The 16,628-nt window shown below is 38.2% G+C and overlaps 4 protein-coding genes across 4 annotated transcripts; 2 read left to right on the top strand and 2 right to left on the bottom strand.

Annotated features, from left to right (window-relative positions):
- The first annotated feature begins 1,160 nt into the window (after positions 1 to 1,160).
- Positions 1,161 to 6,439, top strand: LOC145908651 (monocarboxylate transporter 12-like). The gene is made up of 8 exons (XM_082995969.1): positions 1,161 to 1,487; positions 2,041 to 2,184; positions 2,471 to 2,649; positions 2,710 to 2,820; positions 3,141 to 3,309; positions 3,784 to 3,911; positions 4,388 to 4,616; positions 5,075 to 6,439. The coding sequence occupies exons 1-8, from the start codon at positions 1,301 to 1,303 to the stop codon at positions 5,227 to 5,229; spliced, it is 1,302 nt and encodes a 433-aa protein (XP_082852095.1). The 5' UTR covers positions 1,161 to 1,300; the 3' UTR covers positions 5,230 to 6,439.
- Positions 6,440 to 6,847: 408 nt separating this feature from the next.
- On the top strand, positions 6,848 to 10,404 carry LOC145908477 (monocarboxylate transporter 12-like). The gene is made up of 8 exons (XM_082995771.1): positions 6,848 to 7,070; positions 7,419 to 7,562; positions 8,002 to 8,180; positions 8,250 to 8,360; positions 8,834 to 9,002; positions 9,156 to 9,283; positions 9,648 to 9,876; positions 10,234 to 10,404. Exons 1-8 carry the CDS (start codon positions 6,884 to 6,886, stop codon positions 10,380 to 10,382), a joined length of 1,296 nt encoding a protein of 431 aa, XP_082851897.1. The 5' UTR covers positions 6,848 to 6,883; the 3' UTR covers positions 10,383 to 10,404.
- A 263-nt stretch (positions 10,405 to 10,667) lies between these two features.
- Positions 10,668 to 13,808, bottom strand: LOC145908476 (uncharacterized). The gene is made up of 9 exons (XM_082995770.1): positions 13,048 to 13,808; positions 12,619 to 12,741; positions 12,406 to 12,560; positions 12,184 to 12,346; positions 11,866 to 12,095; positions 11,467 to 11,581; positions 11,270 to 11,393; positions 10,880 to 11,012; positions 10,668 to 10,809 (listed from the first exon to the last, which is right to left on the bottom strand). The coding sequence occupies exons 1-9, from the start codon at positions 13,762 to 13,764 to the stop codon at positions 10,692 to 10,694; spliced, it is 1,878 nt and encodes a 625-aa protein (XP_082851896.1). The 5' UTR covers positions 13,765 to 13,808; the 3' UTR covers positions 10,668 to 10,691.
- A 457-nt stretch (positions 13,809 to 14,265) lies between these two features.
- On the bottom strand, positions 14,266 to 16,196 carry LOC145908156 (large ribosomal subunit protein uL24-like). Its single transcript, XM_082995353.1, has 4 exons — positions 16,158 to 16,196; positions 15,793 to 15,960; positions 14,620 to 14,760; positions 14,266 to 14,440 (listed from the first exon to the last, which is right to left on the bottom strand). Exons 2-4 carry the CDS (start codon positions 15,958 to 15,960, stop codon positions 14,312 to 14,314), a joined length of 438 nt encoding a protein of 145 aa, XP_082851479.1. The 5' UTR covers positions 16,158 to 16,196; the 3' UTR covers positions 14,266 to 14,311.
- Positions 16,197 to 16,628: the final 432 nt, after the last annotated feature.

Here is a 16,628-nt window from a genome sequence, read left to right as displayed (position 1 = left end):
TGCATTCATTGGTTCTTTATTTTAAAAGGGTTGTCAAGCACATTACAGGAAGTAATATTTGCAATCAATGCAATACATGGAGCATGGTACGCCATGGCAATTGGCAAGTTTCATAACTTTATGTTGTTTTGTGGATGTAATTTCAAATGCATCCAGATCTTTACACCAGCATATGGTATTATACAATTCCAAATTAAGTGATATGTTTTCCCAGCACAATTTGTTGCAGTATGAAATAGAACACACTTTTCCAAACAAAGGCAGATTGTTATTGTGAGATTGCTTCACAAAACAACTTGGTTTATAGAGGACACCATTAGCATTGATCCATTTTACAAAGATTTCCATGGCATTGTAATGGGTAGATGGCACATTAATGTGTTCTTTATCTACAATATGTGGTCCAACTTCTAACTTATCAACAAAAATATCCTTTTTCAACAAGTCTAAGCTAAACTTCTATCAACAAAACAGTCTGTTAGTGTTAAGGACTGTAGAATGTTTTTGAAGCTTGCACCATATCCTAAACTTATGAAATACTTTGCTTTGCTTCAAATCGCATGCTTGACATGTGTACGACTGGTCCTACCTCTAGAATGTTTGTTGGAAGATGTTCGAGATAGTGCTGTTTTGGGATAAGGTGTGTTGTTTTGAACAATTTCAAGTGTTCTTTAATTAGATTTTTTAAAGTTATAAGTAACTGTATGTAACAAGTGTATTGGTCATCAGGAAGCAACAGATATTCATAGATAAATGTGGCAACATTCTTGCAGAGAGCTACATTTGTGATGCAGAAGTTTACCATTTGCAGATATGTATTCTGGATTTATTTTATATATATATCCCTATCGTTCTTTTTTTTCGACTCTAGCGTTTTTCTCAGTTTGTGGGCCTTCACATTGTCCACGTTGTGTTATTCACATTTTTACATCCTGATGACGGCTGCTGTATGGTTGCCGAAACGTTGATATAATAAAATTGTTGCAATAAGAGCAGCAGTAACAGTCACGCACTCTGTTAAATTGTCTCGGTACTCATCGTAAACAGTGAGATTTTTCCACTTGGTTTTGTGTAGACGGTCGAAAGACAAGCACTTTTGACACAATTAACAGTAGCAACTGGTGGTAGAGCAGTTGTTTGAGTATCATTCAGCTTGCGAAAGTGCATTGGATTGTACCCAATACATATAAAAATGATATGGATGTTATATAATTTAGGAGTGTTTCAATCAACACAGCAAGTTGGTTCGCCTTTCAGGTGTTGAATACAAGGTATCTGTGTAGGTACCACCCTAATTAGGATGCTAGTGAATAGAACATGGTGGCTTTGGGTGCTTTTGGTTGCAGGGTTTATATTTCTTGCAATACGGGCGAGTGCCAACCGTTGTCTGCCAGCCTTTTACATGGCCTGGATGCGTCATTACAATGTGGAATATGCAGAAGTTTCTACAGTGCTCGGAGCGTTTTACATTGGGGAAGCCATTGCCGGTAAATTATGTGTTAATACTCAGCATAGCTGTGCAACTAAAGCAGTTGCTGGGCTGACTCATAAAGTGCTGAATATAGATTTCTATACGTGGATGGTAAAAACGTTATATTTTGTGCGAAATCTTAAGAAAGCGTGACCCAAAAATTGTTCATCATACTTATACCCACTTAGGAACACAACTCACGGGTTTTCTCATAATGCTGAGTATAAATAGACTGGCCCATATTGTTATTAACATGACAGTGTTAATAACAATATGGGCCAGTCTATTTATACTCAGTATACCCACTTATTATGAAAGTGCGCGATAGTGCGTAAAATTAATTATACCGTGGACCACTACAGCATATTTCTCTGCAAACTTACCTCGATTATTTATGCGACAGACTGCAATCCTGAAGTAGACGGGAAATCACCTTTAAAGGGGCGCCTGACTTGACAATCTTGGTTTTATTGGTGCCCCTGACATTCTATTTCTTTTGTGTATTGATCATCTGCGACGTTGTTTTTTTTGTGCAAAATACACATGTTGTGATTATATACTTATGACAGGCTTGACTGGCCCAGCTGCGATGAAACGTTGGTCGTGGAGGAAATGGATGCTACTGTGTGGCGTGATTTCCACTTTGTCGACTGCAACCACATTTTTGAAAGTTCCGTTTTGGTTCGTGGCTGTCCTGTTTGGGGGAATTCCCGGTACGTAGTTAATATGTTGTTCGTTTTCTGTCCGAATTTTGACTAAATAACTTCAAATATTAATAAACTGCGCCGACAAGCTTGCATGGGTATATTTGTCTATCGTACTTTTACCCAACATATCCCGACTGCAGTGTGTGCCAAAACGTCCTTGAGGCTATAAGAGGTTCTGTTACATGTTGCAGTTGACCTTGAAATTCACAACGTCAATGAAAGGTCTTCATAGTGTTGGGATTTCCCCTTGGTATGTTCTGAAACATGTTGATGTCTTTATGTTTTGTTCCAGGATATTGCTTTGGTTTTCAAGTCATCGTCTTCTTAAAGGCTTTGTCAGTCGTCATTCCAGAAGAACGAAGAATTGGAGCATTTCAATTTCTCTACTTCGGATGTGCTGTTGGACCTTTCCTTGCCTGCCCTGCCTGGCAGTTGCTTATTGATAACTACACTTGGAGTGGCGCAGTGCTGGTACAATTTTTACAAACTCCATCTTATGACATATGGCATATGTTTTCATTTTTCTTTTAGATTATATCCTCCGTGTATTTTCAAACTGTGTTTCTTGGTGTGTTGTTGGTGGGGCCCAAATCTGAGAAGGCGAAAGAAATAACGGCGGTTAAATCGTCCATTGACGAACAGGTGCAATTTAAAAAAGCTATATTTTGTATGTGGAAGTAATCTGCTACACAAAATTGAATGTTACCATGACAATATCATTGCCATTGTAATTCTCTTAATTAAGGTTCAGTAAAGGTGTGATGCCAAAACCGCCATATAGAAGGTTTGCACTTAGTTCGGTGCCCAACGATTGACGTTGTAGTCACCACAAAGTGAAAGTGCTTGGCAGTTTAGTAAGATGGTCGCCAAAGCTGCATTGATGAGACTTATTATATCGAAACAATTGCCTTGTCTGCATCTTACTAACATAAAACCCGAGACATTTAATATTGTTTTTACAGGAAGACGTACCTCACTGTTGCGGATCAAAGTTATTGCGGTCACTTTACATTTCCATTGATGTCGGCTTATTTCGCCTTCCACAAACCTACATTATTTTGTTGTTCTTTGGAGGTTTTGCGTGCGGTCTTTTCGTGACTGCGTCATACATAATTCCGTTCGGAGTTCAGAGTAAGAAGTTAGCATTCTTCTTTAAATGTTCGTATCACAGTGTTTCCCATCTTTTTATATGTTTGTGGAACCTTGCAAGGGTATTTAGGTTGAAAAGGCGAAACGTTGGAAACGACAAACTGTTGGTTTTGTTTTCTTTTGGTTTTCTACTCATTTATTGCCCAAAGTCTTCACGGGCAATATTTGCCAAAATGACACTGATAGATAGTAGCTCATGGAATCCTCCATAACTTGCTTTGTTTTGGAATCCCAAAATGCCGTGAAATCCACTTCGGGATTCATTAATGTAAAAATAATAAACATGTCATCAGTGTTTACTATATTTACACTAAATAGGGTGAATTTCTTTTTAATTTTTTTTTGTATATCTTTTTAAATTAAATGGTTTTTCAATATACGATTTTTGTTCGGTTAACATCAGGCAAATTGTAAAACGTTCTCCAACCTACACAAAAATTATTTACATTGTTTTAGGTATTGGACTTACTGAGCTGCAGGCATCCTTCTTACCCTCTGCGATTGCAGTCGGAGAGGTGTTCGCAAAACTATTGGTCGCGCTTTTGTTCCCAAAACTTGGAGAATCCTGTCGCAAACTTTTCGTGGTAAGTGGTTACTGTCCATAGCTGACTGGTGAAGTGTAATTTAGGGTCAAATAAACGCAATTGTTATACGCAATAGAGCTAACTTTGCCAATATGCTGAGATTTATTAGAGACATAATTTTTTGATGACGTGTCTTGCGTCTATAGGTGTTTAGTTTCCGCGTGTATGTGTTTATAACACATGTTTCTTAATTTTACCTGATTCCAGCCCTCTACTGGGCATTGTCTGTCTACCAGCGACATAATTTTATTGGGGGTAGAAAAAATAATAATTTGAAGCATAACGTTTCATTTTGAAGTCATCTGGTTGATTACAATGCATACACAAATTGATTTTTCCAGTACGGGTATCCTCAGTTTCTTGTTCAAATAGTTTCCACGTTTATGTGTGTTTATATATTAATCAAAAGATAAAAACCTATTAAACGTTGAACACCCTTTGAAATCTTGCTTTACCACCTTCAATATACTAAACAGGGTGCAGGGTTCGTGGTCGCCGCCATGTTGCTTTTTGTTCTACCCTCTGTGCACACATATATCCCTGCGTTGGTGGTTTGCGCTGTCTTCGGTCTGCTAGAGGGCGCAACAGACGGGATCGTGGTTAATTATTTCGTCGAGCTCTTTCCGGGGAAATATTTCGCAGCCATCAACTCCTACTGTAATGTAATTGGATATTCGCTGTTGTTTGCCGTTAATCTGTTGGCTGGTGAGTCAATGGATTAAATTCTATCAGTAGAATTTACCCATCGGTAGTAAACAATGTAATGCCGGGTCCACACTCACGCTTTGCGCCGGCGGAATCTTTGTTTGTTTCAATGTCCCGAGCGTATACCCGCACGCCGGCGTATAATGAAACAAACAAAGAATCCGCCAGCGCAAAGCGTGAGTGTGGACCCGGCCTAAGCTTACATAATTTTGCACCTGCGTTTTCAACGCGGTACTGAGTTTAACATGAGTGTCCTGAGACTTGTCATGAAACAACTTCACTGCAACCTCGTGTTGATTTGTGGGCGATTGGTAAATTACAACATATTCAGTCAATTTTAAAGCTCTTCTGTGAAGAAAATCAATCATAGCACTTTTTTCCTTTACCACAATTGCTTTAAAACTGAGCAAATATTATGTCAGGTAGCGTTAACATAAAGTAACAACATACTCTTTTAGGTTATGTAGTGGATACGACGGGACAACTGGGCAACGCTTTTTACATCGCTGGTTCCATGTTCGTTTTATCGTCTTCCGGGATGCTCTTGCTCCATTTCCAGCACCGTAAAGTAGAACAGAGGGCTGTCAAATCGCAACAAGGAGTCGTCGAATGACACGAATTCGCATATGGTTGTTCGTATTCTTCACATCTATTTTTATTTTGCTGTGACCTAAACAATCCAATGCTCTTTTATTGCTGGCAATAATGCCTTTTTACGCCTCCATACAAATTTAATTATTTATTGAACGTATTTGATAAAGAGAAGTCAAAACGTATTAGGAAGTGGTCGGTTGCCCTCACGCATGTGTTGGTTGTATGGCTTCGTTTCCCAACAGAATTGGCATTCAGGCCTTATGCGTCCACTAAGCGAATAACGCAATCGCCTAGGGTTTACAGCGTTAAGGACCTATATGGGTATTAAATTGGGCAAATCCTGTTTTCAAGGCCCTCTGCAATAATGCACCTGGCGACTGTTCCACTTCTTTCCCAATGACCGTTGATGGGTCTTGTGACTTACATAGGGACCTAATATTCTTCAAAGTTAAAAAAAATTGTTGCTCCTGGATGAAACTGTACAGAGCAAGGACTTGTTGGGCCTCCTGGAAGATCATATGACCAACAGGGGGGTCATAAACAGCCCTGGGGGGTTCCTTAGGCACATTTTCAGCAATTAACTTTGATGCCATTGCATAGAGAAGAGTTGGGACTTACACAAAAACGCAAATGAGTAGGCAGTTAAACGATTTAATTTTCTGCAATTCGGTTCCATTTTTTGTTGCTCTTTTTACCAAAATACTGAGTAACCACGGGGGCAAATGGCCCTAGGGGGGGTGGCTAAACCATTTTTTCGGAGACTAATTTTGATCAAAATTTGTAGATATGGGATGGATCTTTCATAAAATCAAGAATGATCGGCAACTTAAACGATTCATTTTTCCACAAATACAGCCTGAATTTTTTGCTCAATTTTCAACATAATTTTCAGCAGCACCCACCAGCAAGAAACTACCTAATTGAAATAGCCCAAAAACCCACCAAAACTGCCCCAAACACCCTAAAATTCGCCATGACAACAACACGCACTTGTGCGCTCATTTAACCGTAAATTTTACTTAAATGCATCACTGCTTTGCTCGGTAATGCATGAATTTCCGTTGTGACACAGGTCTTCACGTTGGGCATTTCCCAGCACCAAAATCTATTTTCATAGAAATACCAATATGCGTCCTTAAGGGGATAGCTTACCTGGATTCGTAAGGCTGGCAAGTCTCCGTTGCCCATAAGACTGTTAATGAAAAAATACAATAGTAGTAATTTGTAACCTGTGCAATCCGTCTACATTGTTCTGTTCAAATCGTTAATTCGTTTAACTTTTGTCTGCCAAATTATCAATACAAATTGCCAAATAGAATTAAAAGTAGGCGGCGACGAGAGACCTGTTAAAACCATACGTGATAAAATTATTGAGCAACGATTTTGGCGGCAGTTAGCATAGAAAACCATAGCTTTTAGTAGCATAGTGCAGACTACGAACGTCAGACATGCAGGGCATTTGGGGAAGTCGATTTTTACGCTTTAATAATTGTCAACAAAATATTTCCTGGATGGATGTTTACATATTTTTCTGTGCATAGTCTACGAAACATCAGATGTTGAAACAGCAAAACCCTGCATTCTGAGCAGTATGATTTTTATGAGAACTTCTGTACAGAGTCTGCTGGATAGTTTATTTCAGGTGTTAATTATAAGCTCTTTTGTAGTTTAGGATGCTTACGAACAAACCGTGGTGGCCTTGGGTGCTGTTGGTTGCAGGGTTTATATTTCATGCAATACGGGCAAGTGCCGACCGTTGTCTGCCACCCTTCTACATGGCCTGGATGCGTCATTACAATGTGGAATATGCAGAAGTTTCTACAGTGGTCGGGGCTTTCTATATTGGCTACGTCATCAACGGTATATACTTGCCATGTTAGCGATGTGACATAATCGTTTTCTTGATGTATCTTTTTTCTAAGAATGTTATTTTGTTTGACAAAATTTGAGGGGTGTGACAAAATCAAACAGGGCTTTTTATGTGTTGGGTTTTGGATCTCTGAATTTAATGGGCACACAAAGAACATAGAAAGCTGTGCATTTGCTACGCATTTTAATTCGCATTAGTTACATTACATATAGCCCAGAGCACAAGCGAAGCTCTTTAAGACTTGCACAACTTAAAATAGTGGGATATTTTTGTACTGAAATTACTGGGATTGTTAAGGGCACCTTAGCCCTTGTTTTTTCATGATTTTATGGAAACAGGCCTGCTCGCTCCAACTGCAATGAAACGTTGGTCCCTGAGGAAATGGATGCTGTTGTGTGGCATAATTTCAACCGTGTCAACTGCAACCGCATTTTTGGAAGTCCCATTTTGGTGCGTGGCTGTCCTATTTGGGGGAATTCCTGGTATGTGAGAATTTGGGGCCATGCATTGCCGCTAACTTAAAACAAATATAAACTTCATCAGGAGAAGCTGGTGATTAGACAATTTGCTTTTATCATCACGTTAAAAGCATGTAAAGGTTTCCTTTTGTGAAAAAACACGATATTTAATGCTGTTTTTTCGTATGGATCTCTTACCTACAAATCGGTCTGAATATTTACCTTACTAGAGCTGAGGTTTAAAAATTTTTTTGGGTCACAGCGCACCCAGCCTAGCGTGATTTTCGGGGCCGCTTGTCTGTATTTTTTTAACATGCTTGTCTGTATCATGATGCTATATGAGGTTCTGTTATATGTTACAGTTGACCTTAAAACTTAAAACATCAACGAAAGATCTTCCTATAGTGAAGTGATTTCCCCGTGGTATGTTCCGAAATATGTTGATGTCTTTATGTTGTTCCAGGATATTGTTTTGGCTTTCAAGTCATCGTCTTCTTGAAAGCTTTGTCAGTCGTCATTCCAGCAGAGCGAAGAATTGGAGCACTTCAATTTCTCTACTTCGGGTGTGCTGTTGGACCTTTCCTTGCCTGCCCTGCCTGGCAGTTGCTTATCGACAACTACACTTGGAGTGGCGCAGTGCTGGTACAACCAATGTAATTCTTACGCTCTACGGCGTATTGCACATGGCATATCGGTTCATTTCTCTTTTAGATTATTTCCTCTGTGTATTTCCAAACTGTGTTGATCGGCGCTCTGACGGTTGGGCCCAAATCTGAGAAGACGAAAGAAACAACCTCGGTTGAATCATCCATAGACGAAAAGGTGCAACTTAAAAAAGTTTTATGTATTCTGTGGAAGTAATCTCCAATAAAAGTGGTTGCAATATGATGCTTTTTCTGATGTCACGTTATTAACGTATTACATTTTCAAAATCGCACAATATCGTAGTTATTACATCACCGTTTTTGCTCTTCTAATTAGGGATTGACCAATGGGGTTTCTTGTTTCTCCAAAGTAAGAATATCGGAATATATTTTAGAAACATTCCTAATAAATGCATCAGCAAAAAAGTGTCCAAAGAAAAGAGTCAAATGCGTTTAACTTTGTGTAGTAATAGTTCTTGATGTTGTCAAGTCTGTATAGTGCAAGGAAAGCATAAAATCTAAATAACTTCAAACAACGATAAATATAAACCGGCTACTGATGCTCTGCCGATTTACATACGTGAGCTCAGCGGTTGGAGTGGGCAATATAATGGGCAGATTTGTTTAAGCTTATTGAGTTATGTTTTACAGGAAGACGTACCTCGCTGTTGCGGATCAAAGTTTTTGCGGTCACTTCACACATACGTTGACGTCGGCCTGTTCTATCTTCCACAAACCTACGTTATTTTGTTGTTCTATAGTAGTTTTACGTGCGGCCTTTTCGTGACTGCGTCATACATAATACCGTTTGGAGTAAGGGGTAAGATAGATTCTATCCACAATTTATTGCATACAAAATGCAGATAAAGTGCGGTGTTCACGTTTTGCTCGTAAAGTGACTTAATCCGGCGAATATTGGTAGGCAATTGTCAGGCCTGTTGTATCCAAATCTGATTGATTTACGCTGTTTTAGGTGTGGGACTTACTGAGCTACAAGCATCGTTTTTACCTTCTGCGATTGCAGTCGGAGAAGTGTTCGCAAAACTAGTGGTGGCGCTGTTGTTCCCAAAACTTACCGAATCCTGTCGAAAACTTTTTGTGGTAAAGGATAAGTCCGCCCATGGCTGACTGGTGGTGTTGTTAACATAAGGTCACGTCGATGCATTTATTAACTGAAGTTAATTTAACTTGCCCAAATAAACTTATTCGAAATTATATAATAAGCCTTCAGTTTTTTGAAACCGAGCTGTACTTTTCTGGTTTGGCACTGTTTAAAGGAGATTGGTCTGATGAAGCTAAAGGACCCCGGGAAAGATAGTGTGTTTTTGAAAATAAAAACCAGTCTCTTTAAACAGTGCCAAACCAGTCTATATATATTCAAGGCATCATGTTGTATAGTTTGAGGAACTAGTTTATGTGTATGATTGTAAACACATAAGGATCGAGTTTGTTTATTCTTAAACAGGGAGCAGGGTTCGTGGTCGCCGCCATGTTGCTTTTTGTCCTTCCGTCTGTGCACACATATATCCCTGCGTTGGTGATCTGCGCTGTCTTCGGTCTGCTAGAGGGCGCTACAGACGGCATTATGGTCAATTATTGCGCCGAACTTTTTCCGGAAAAGTATTTCGCAGCCATCAACTCCTATTGCAATGTAGTCGGTTATTCGCTGTTGTGTGCAGTTAATCTGTTGGCTGGTAAGTTATATTCAGAGCTCTATAAGCTGTATAGCCTCCTACCTCTACGGCAGTTGTTGTCATACTTTTCCGTGTCAACGCACTTTGAAAAGACTCACGGCACCAATCATAAATCTTTCAGGACGATTTGTTACAATCTTTAAAATTGTTTTCGCAAAAGGCTGACTTCTGTCGACTCCATTCTTATCTAAAATAACTCAATTTGTTTTGTTACGACACCTGGGAGTCACGATGCACAGTTTGGGGTTGCGAGTTTTACATGCAAGTCCTCAACAATAGTTACAAGCATACGTTCTTCCTGCCACATCTTATATGGGTTTGAGGGCAATTGCTTAACATTACAACATATTCTTTCAGGCGCTGTAGTGGATATATCAGGACAACTGGGCAACGCCTTCTACATCGCTGGTTCCATGTTCATTCTTTCGTCGTCCGGTCTGCTCCTGCTCCATTTCCAGCAACGCAAATTAAGAAAAAGCAAAGCGACTCCAGAAATCATCGACTAGTCCTATTTCGTTCAGCATGTTGGTTGTTCTTATGCCTCATACATTTTTACACTTGGCCGTGCCGGAGATTGTAATCCTGTATTGCTGGTAATAATATAGGCCTACTTATGCTTTTTTCGATAACTCGAACACGCAACTATTAAGTCGTTATACAGATATAGTTGATTGTTAAGAAATGCCAGAATTTCATCGAAAAGGTGTTGAAACACTACGTCAGACGGATAGCCCTTACAGTTCATTTCATCAACACGTTGAAGACTGTTTGCTAATATGCGGTAAAAGAAAGTCGATATCACAACATAGGTGGTTTTAAAATTCAGTGACCAGCTTAGATTGTTGTTGAAACTTAACGTTTTCTTTCAATTCGGCAAGAGTCATGTCGTCAAACTTCAACCATGGCACGCTATCTTGGGCTGGTTCATTCCACCTGTCAAGTATAAAATGTAAGTCAATGTGAAATTTAATAAAACTTTAGAAATACGTAGGTGATGCTTTACCACTCTCCAAGAGTTTTCTCGAATTTATCGGTTTCTTTACGGAAGGCGTCGATCGCTTTCATCCCCTTGTTAATTTGTGGCATCAGGTCGTTCTTCTGCTCCTTCGAAAACGCGCGCACTTGTGTGTGGAGATCTGAAATAAAATCCAGTTTTCATTTCAAGGGCGACTCAACAACAAAATGATTTTAACTCAGAAAGTGCATTAAAAACAAAAGTGAGTTCAGTCACGTAGACTATGCCAACGGGATGAGTGAATAGATTAAACTAACAATATATGCAAACACTTTCCCATTTTCTGAGCATGCTGTGCCTAGTGCGTCGTCTGAATTGATAAAACCTGTCTGTGTCCACCGGATAAGTACCCGACGTTGTGCAACATGTGTAACTTACTCTGCAGCTTAGATGCTGAACCATGATTTTTCTCTTCGTTATGTTGGGTGGGTTTACCAAGAGATTCCTGTAATCTTGTGTTTGTTTTGCGTTCGTGCGATATTTGCAGAAGGTCGCAAGGACACTGAGACAAAATACACAATTTGTGTTAAGCAGGGAAGGTTTTGAGCAAGAGTTGGAATCGATATAAGACGTACAACCAAGTGCATGGTATCAAAAGATGAGGTAAGTTTGTGGTAAGCTGTCCCTCCGCTATTGTGGTCTGTCCTCGTCGGTCGGTGAATCAGCATGTCGTAAATTGGAACTGTTTTTCTGCATGGAAAATAACGGGTCACAATCGAGCGTCACATTAATTGGATAACCCTGCAGTGGTTTCTTCGGTATCTTTGTGAAAATTTCGAGTCCATTTTGTTGAAAACTCAAACATTTTTTTGCGGCGAAAACAAAACTTACACTCTACTGATGGTGATGCCCTGACGATTTCAAAACTTTTAAGGCCAGAAAGTTTAGAAACTCATAGGTTTTATAGCCGAATGCTAGTAAAATGTTTGGGTTTAGTTAATGATACAGTAAAACATAGCAAGATAATCACTTACGCCGTGTCGAGATGAATTCTCGTTAACTTGGACATGTCTGCTTGCTCGAAGGAAGCAACTTCGTTATCCAACGAGTTCTGCATATCGCGTTTGGATTGCTGCAAGTCTACATTAGTGTTTTGTGTCATTGCTTGCGTCTCTGCCAGTGCTTGGTGCTGTTGAGCATTTAATGATGATCTGAATTTTAGGTTTTGTTCCGCTGCTGCCAACATCTGACGCTTATTTTCCATCTAAATTACATGAAATTTAATATACTTGATTGAACTCCCTTTGACTTAAACTGAGGTTGTTTGTGGCAAATCCAAAGAGGTAACCAACCAGTTCAGATTTGAAGTTTTTAATTTCTTTTAACACAGACTGAATGTGTTTATCATCGGATTCCTTTTTGTCAAAATCCTTTTGTAATTCACTTGCAGAATACTGAAGAGATTCCAACGTAGCCGACAGGGAGGACAGCTCAATTTCAGCATCAAGTGTTTGTCTAAATAGAATAACATGGTTGTTTAAAAAATATTGATCTCAACATGTTCTCTTATCTACAAAGCTCTCTGCTGTTCGTCCGCATCAGGGAATTTGGCCTTAATCATGCTTTGAAGTTGAAGTTTCATTGCTTGATTTTGTTTTTCTTTAACCACACACATTTCTCTTTTTCCTTTAATGTCCAAAAACTCCTGTGCACTTTCTATGTCATGCAACTACAATGGAAAAAAACGATAAAAGTTGAACATAATTTTTGAAAACTGTTGTTCTTACCTCCAGCATTTTTTTTATGGTAGATGCAGGATTTTGTCCTGCAGTGCTGTCCTCCAGGAAAAGAGAGTTTTCTATTGCTGACATTTCTTTTTCAGGACATGCTGCCTTTTCACATTTTATGACCTGCAACATAATTTAAATTAAAGCATCCAAGTTTACCAGTGTACAACACTCCAATTCACAATCACACATTCCAAAAATTATTCAATTCAATTTTGTCGTGCACAAAAAGAACCTAAACATTTTTGAACAACTAATATGCAAAACAAAATGGCATGCGTACTGATGAAACCATAAGGGTTATCGAGTCAGGCGCCTATATATATAATGATTTCACCAATTAAACAATTGTTAGCCAGTCACTGTACATGCAAACAAACGTCTGGGAGCAAGCAGTTATTTAAAATTTATTAATAAAAACATGTATACCTTGTCAGTCTCTTCTTTTGTAATCAGTTTGAGAACTTTTAATACAGTGTCACCGGTGTATTTGCTGAGAATATTAACAACACCTTTCCAAAGTTCTGTGCTGTCTATGCACTGGGTCTTGTTTAGTCCACCACAATAGCAATCAACAATTTTTGACACTATCTCATTAACATCAATTATACAAGAAGGATGTGTCGCTGACTTGTCAAGAGCCAAGTTTCTGTTTCGCATGACAGTGTTTTTTTGGTGCAAATTATCTTTCAAGGGACTAATAGTGGATAAATCAGCTTGTCTCTTTTTGACATGAGCCTTGTGAAAAGTAGTTTTGTCATCAGAAATTTGAGCTGCATGTTCCAATCGAGTTATACTCAGCTCAGATTGCAAACAGGAACTTTTGCATGTCTTTAACTGATCCTCAAGAACGTGAATTTGAGATTCCAAAGTTAAAAGTTGTTTGCGAGTCTCAGTACAAGACGTTTCCAATTCCTTGGTTTCAAGCTTTATATCATGCAATTCTATGTTGCCTCTCAGTATTTCAATATTTTCCCCACTCTTTACGTTTTCAGTTAAATGGCTCCAAAGTTTTTTTAAGGGCGCATTTTGAACAAGTTCACTTTGATGAGAAATCGAATTTCGATATTTTTCACCGCAACTTAATTTCATTTCATCTTTTGCCCAAGTAAGCAAATCGTTCACAATCATCTTTGACTCCGACATTGTAATAATGTAAGTTTGTATCTTGCCAAATAAACTTCTTGTTATTACACTGTACAAGAAAACATACCAACAACAAATAAATAGTTTTTAGAAAAAACAAGATTTTCGAGTTTCCCGGTTGTGGTTACGCATGAACAGGCACAATTTTTTTCCGACGGGTGACTTTTTTCCAAACTGGATTAGGCCCCAGCTTATCAAAGCTACGTATATTTTCTGCTTGATTTGTGTCCAGATCAATGCTGTCAGTATATATTCTATGAAATTCCAGTTACACTTCTTCGCACAAGCAACAAATGTATTGAACTTCAAAAATATATCGTAATAATTTCCGAAAACGCGAAATTCTTGTTTTTATGGCATTCGTACAAAGTAAGCCATTTGCTTACACACCTGGTTTGTGTCAATATATGGACATTCCACGCTACTTTTTTTCACTAAATGTCTGTTGCTTACAGAAAAACATACATAACTTTTCCGAAACAGGCCTAAGCTTTCACTCAAAATACCAAAAGTGCAGAAGGAGTTTTTTTGTTTATTTAGAATCTGCTCATGATTCCATTTGCTGAATGGATTCTTCAGTGTGTTTGCCCTTTTCCAAATCGACTCGGCGGGAACGAGCTTTATGTTCCAGAATGCGCTTGCGGTCCTTGTCAAGTTTAAGCTTTGTGATCACAACCTAATAAAATATTAAATGCTTAGTTTTGCAATATTTGTTGCTGCAGATTTATTGTACAACAATTTTTTTTTCAATACTCAGTCCCTTAATGCAGCAAATTTGACAATGGCTAAATGCAGCAGCATGCAATAACTAAGCAGGCTATGTTGGTCTATTATTTATGTATTTTCTCAAAATACCTTGCTTGGATGAATACCGACATGAACTGTGGCACCATTGGCTTTTTCACGTTGGATTCGCTCGATGTGAATCACATACTTTTTGCGGTAAACTTGGATAACTTTTCCGATTTGCTGTCCCTTGAAATGGCCACGCACAATCTAGAAAATATAAATTAGGTCAATAGAAGTATATCAAACAAAAATTTTAATGCAACTAACAGTGATCTATGGTTTTTACAATAAAGGAAAAAGCTGATAATCCCCACCAACTCATTTCATTATCTTGTACTGCCAATGGCATAGTTGAGTTTCCCCATATCAAAAGTAACTAATCTAAATAAAAAAGCCAAAGCTGTTCATCATAATACTCAAAGTACTGATGATGAACCCTGTATGAGTTCGAAACGTTTACCAGCATTATAACTTTGGCTTTTTTATTTAGACTACTTACCTCCAGATACTTTGCACCCAAAAGTACCTAACATATTACAATTTAGCAATATACGCAAATAACTTTTTTTTTAATATTTACCGTTTGTTGTTTCACTCGTTTTTAGGAAACTATCTTTCAACAAAAGTTAGGGAATTTCAATGATCAGTTTAAATCAATTTAAGAATGCATATACAGAAAATATTATCAGAACTGACAGAATTTCCACATATGATAACCTTCCAAGAAATATGGATTTAACTGTCTATGCAAAGAGCCCAGATAGGAAAAAATGTTGTGTCCGCGCAATATTAATGAGTTAATTTATTAACATACAAAAAACGTTACGTTCGCCCTTGCAAAAATATACATATATATATTCAAACAACCTATATGTAAATCTCAGTGATTTAGGTTAATTTGTCATATCTAAGAAGTACCAGCATTTGCGAACATCTAGTCTACAACTCTTTTACTTGCATCAGACTGTTTTAAGAATGTAAAAATTTTACGAAACTTCAAAAAAACACAGGTCTCAGATTGCAGAGGGATACAAATAAAAGCTGATTTGTCTTCGCTATCAACATTCACAGAAAAAAAATCCTCTGCACAATTTACAATCTATCCAATTTAACAGGGGCCTAATTTTTGTAAATAAAACTGACAATAATGGTCAAGAAATCACAGGTATGTAAGCTAGTATTAAAGTATCTCTTCTTTATTTGTATTTAAGTCTTAACTAATGGTTTTCGCATATTCACCTGGACTTCGTCGTCTTTTCTGATGGGCATACTCCGTACACTGTACTTTTGTCTCAGTTCTTTTGACAGAGGAGACCCCATAAACTTCCTTCTTATGTGTGAAGGGGCATTGAAGTACTCCTTCCTATTTTTCCGGCGAGATGACGTCTTCAATTTATTGAACTTCATCTGTGAAAGCATATAGTTCGAGGGTAACAGCATAACCAATTAATATACATACACTGGACACACACAGTTTACTAGTGACATTTCAAGGCAGTATGATGATAACTGTTTTGTTCTATGGCCAAAGCTGCTGTTATTTGCTAATATTCATTTCGATTTTGTGGGATAAGTGATTGTAAACAAATGCATAGTGCTAGTACCTTGCCTCTCGTCTTGAAAAGGCCGGTAACTTCGCTACATCCGGGACTGCACACATGCCCTGTCACTCTGTTGACTCAGCATTATTTTCAACTTATTGAATTATTTGGCCGACTGGTAGACTTGAAAGTTTTGTCGAGATTTTCCACATATTTTGCTATAAATGCAATAAAATTTAAGCTAAGAGGCTATAAATTGAACTTTGCCGACATGTTAAGGTATTTCTGAAAAATTGTTCCCCTACACTTTTTAGAAGCAACAAAATTCTGTTTCTTACGTTGCCTCGGAATATTTAAACTGCAGTTAAAGATATTGTAACCATTCGTAACACTGATCACAACTAAACAGAACATTATCACAAAATTAATTTTCCAAACTAGTCTGGGCGTTTTGGATCGATTTGTCACAAAACGCTTCACTGAACGCAACGTTCCATTTACTTAGCTTCATTTGTTCTGTGTCCCGTGCCAGGC

The sequence above is a fragment of the Ascidia mentula genome, chromosome 7 (genome assembly GCF_947561715.1).
Source record: "Ascidia mentula chromosome 7, kaAscMent1.1, whole genome shotgun sequence".
Taxonomy (NCBI): Eukaryota; Metazoa; Chordata; class Ascidiacea; order Phlebobranchia; family Ascidiidae; genus Ascidia; species Ascidia mentula.
The sequence above is the reverse complement of the archived record's forward strand: the minus strand, read 5'-3'. Positions and strand labels throughout refer to the sequence as shown.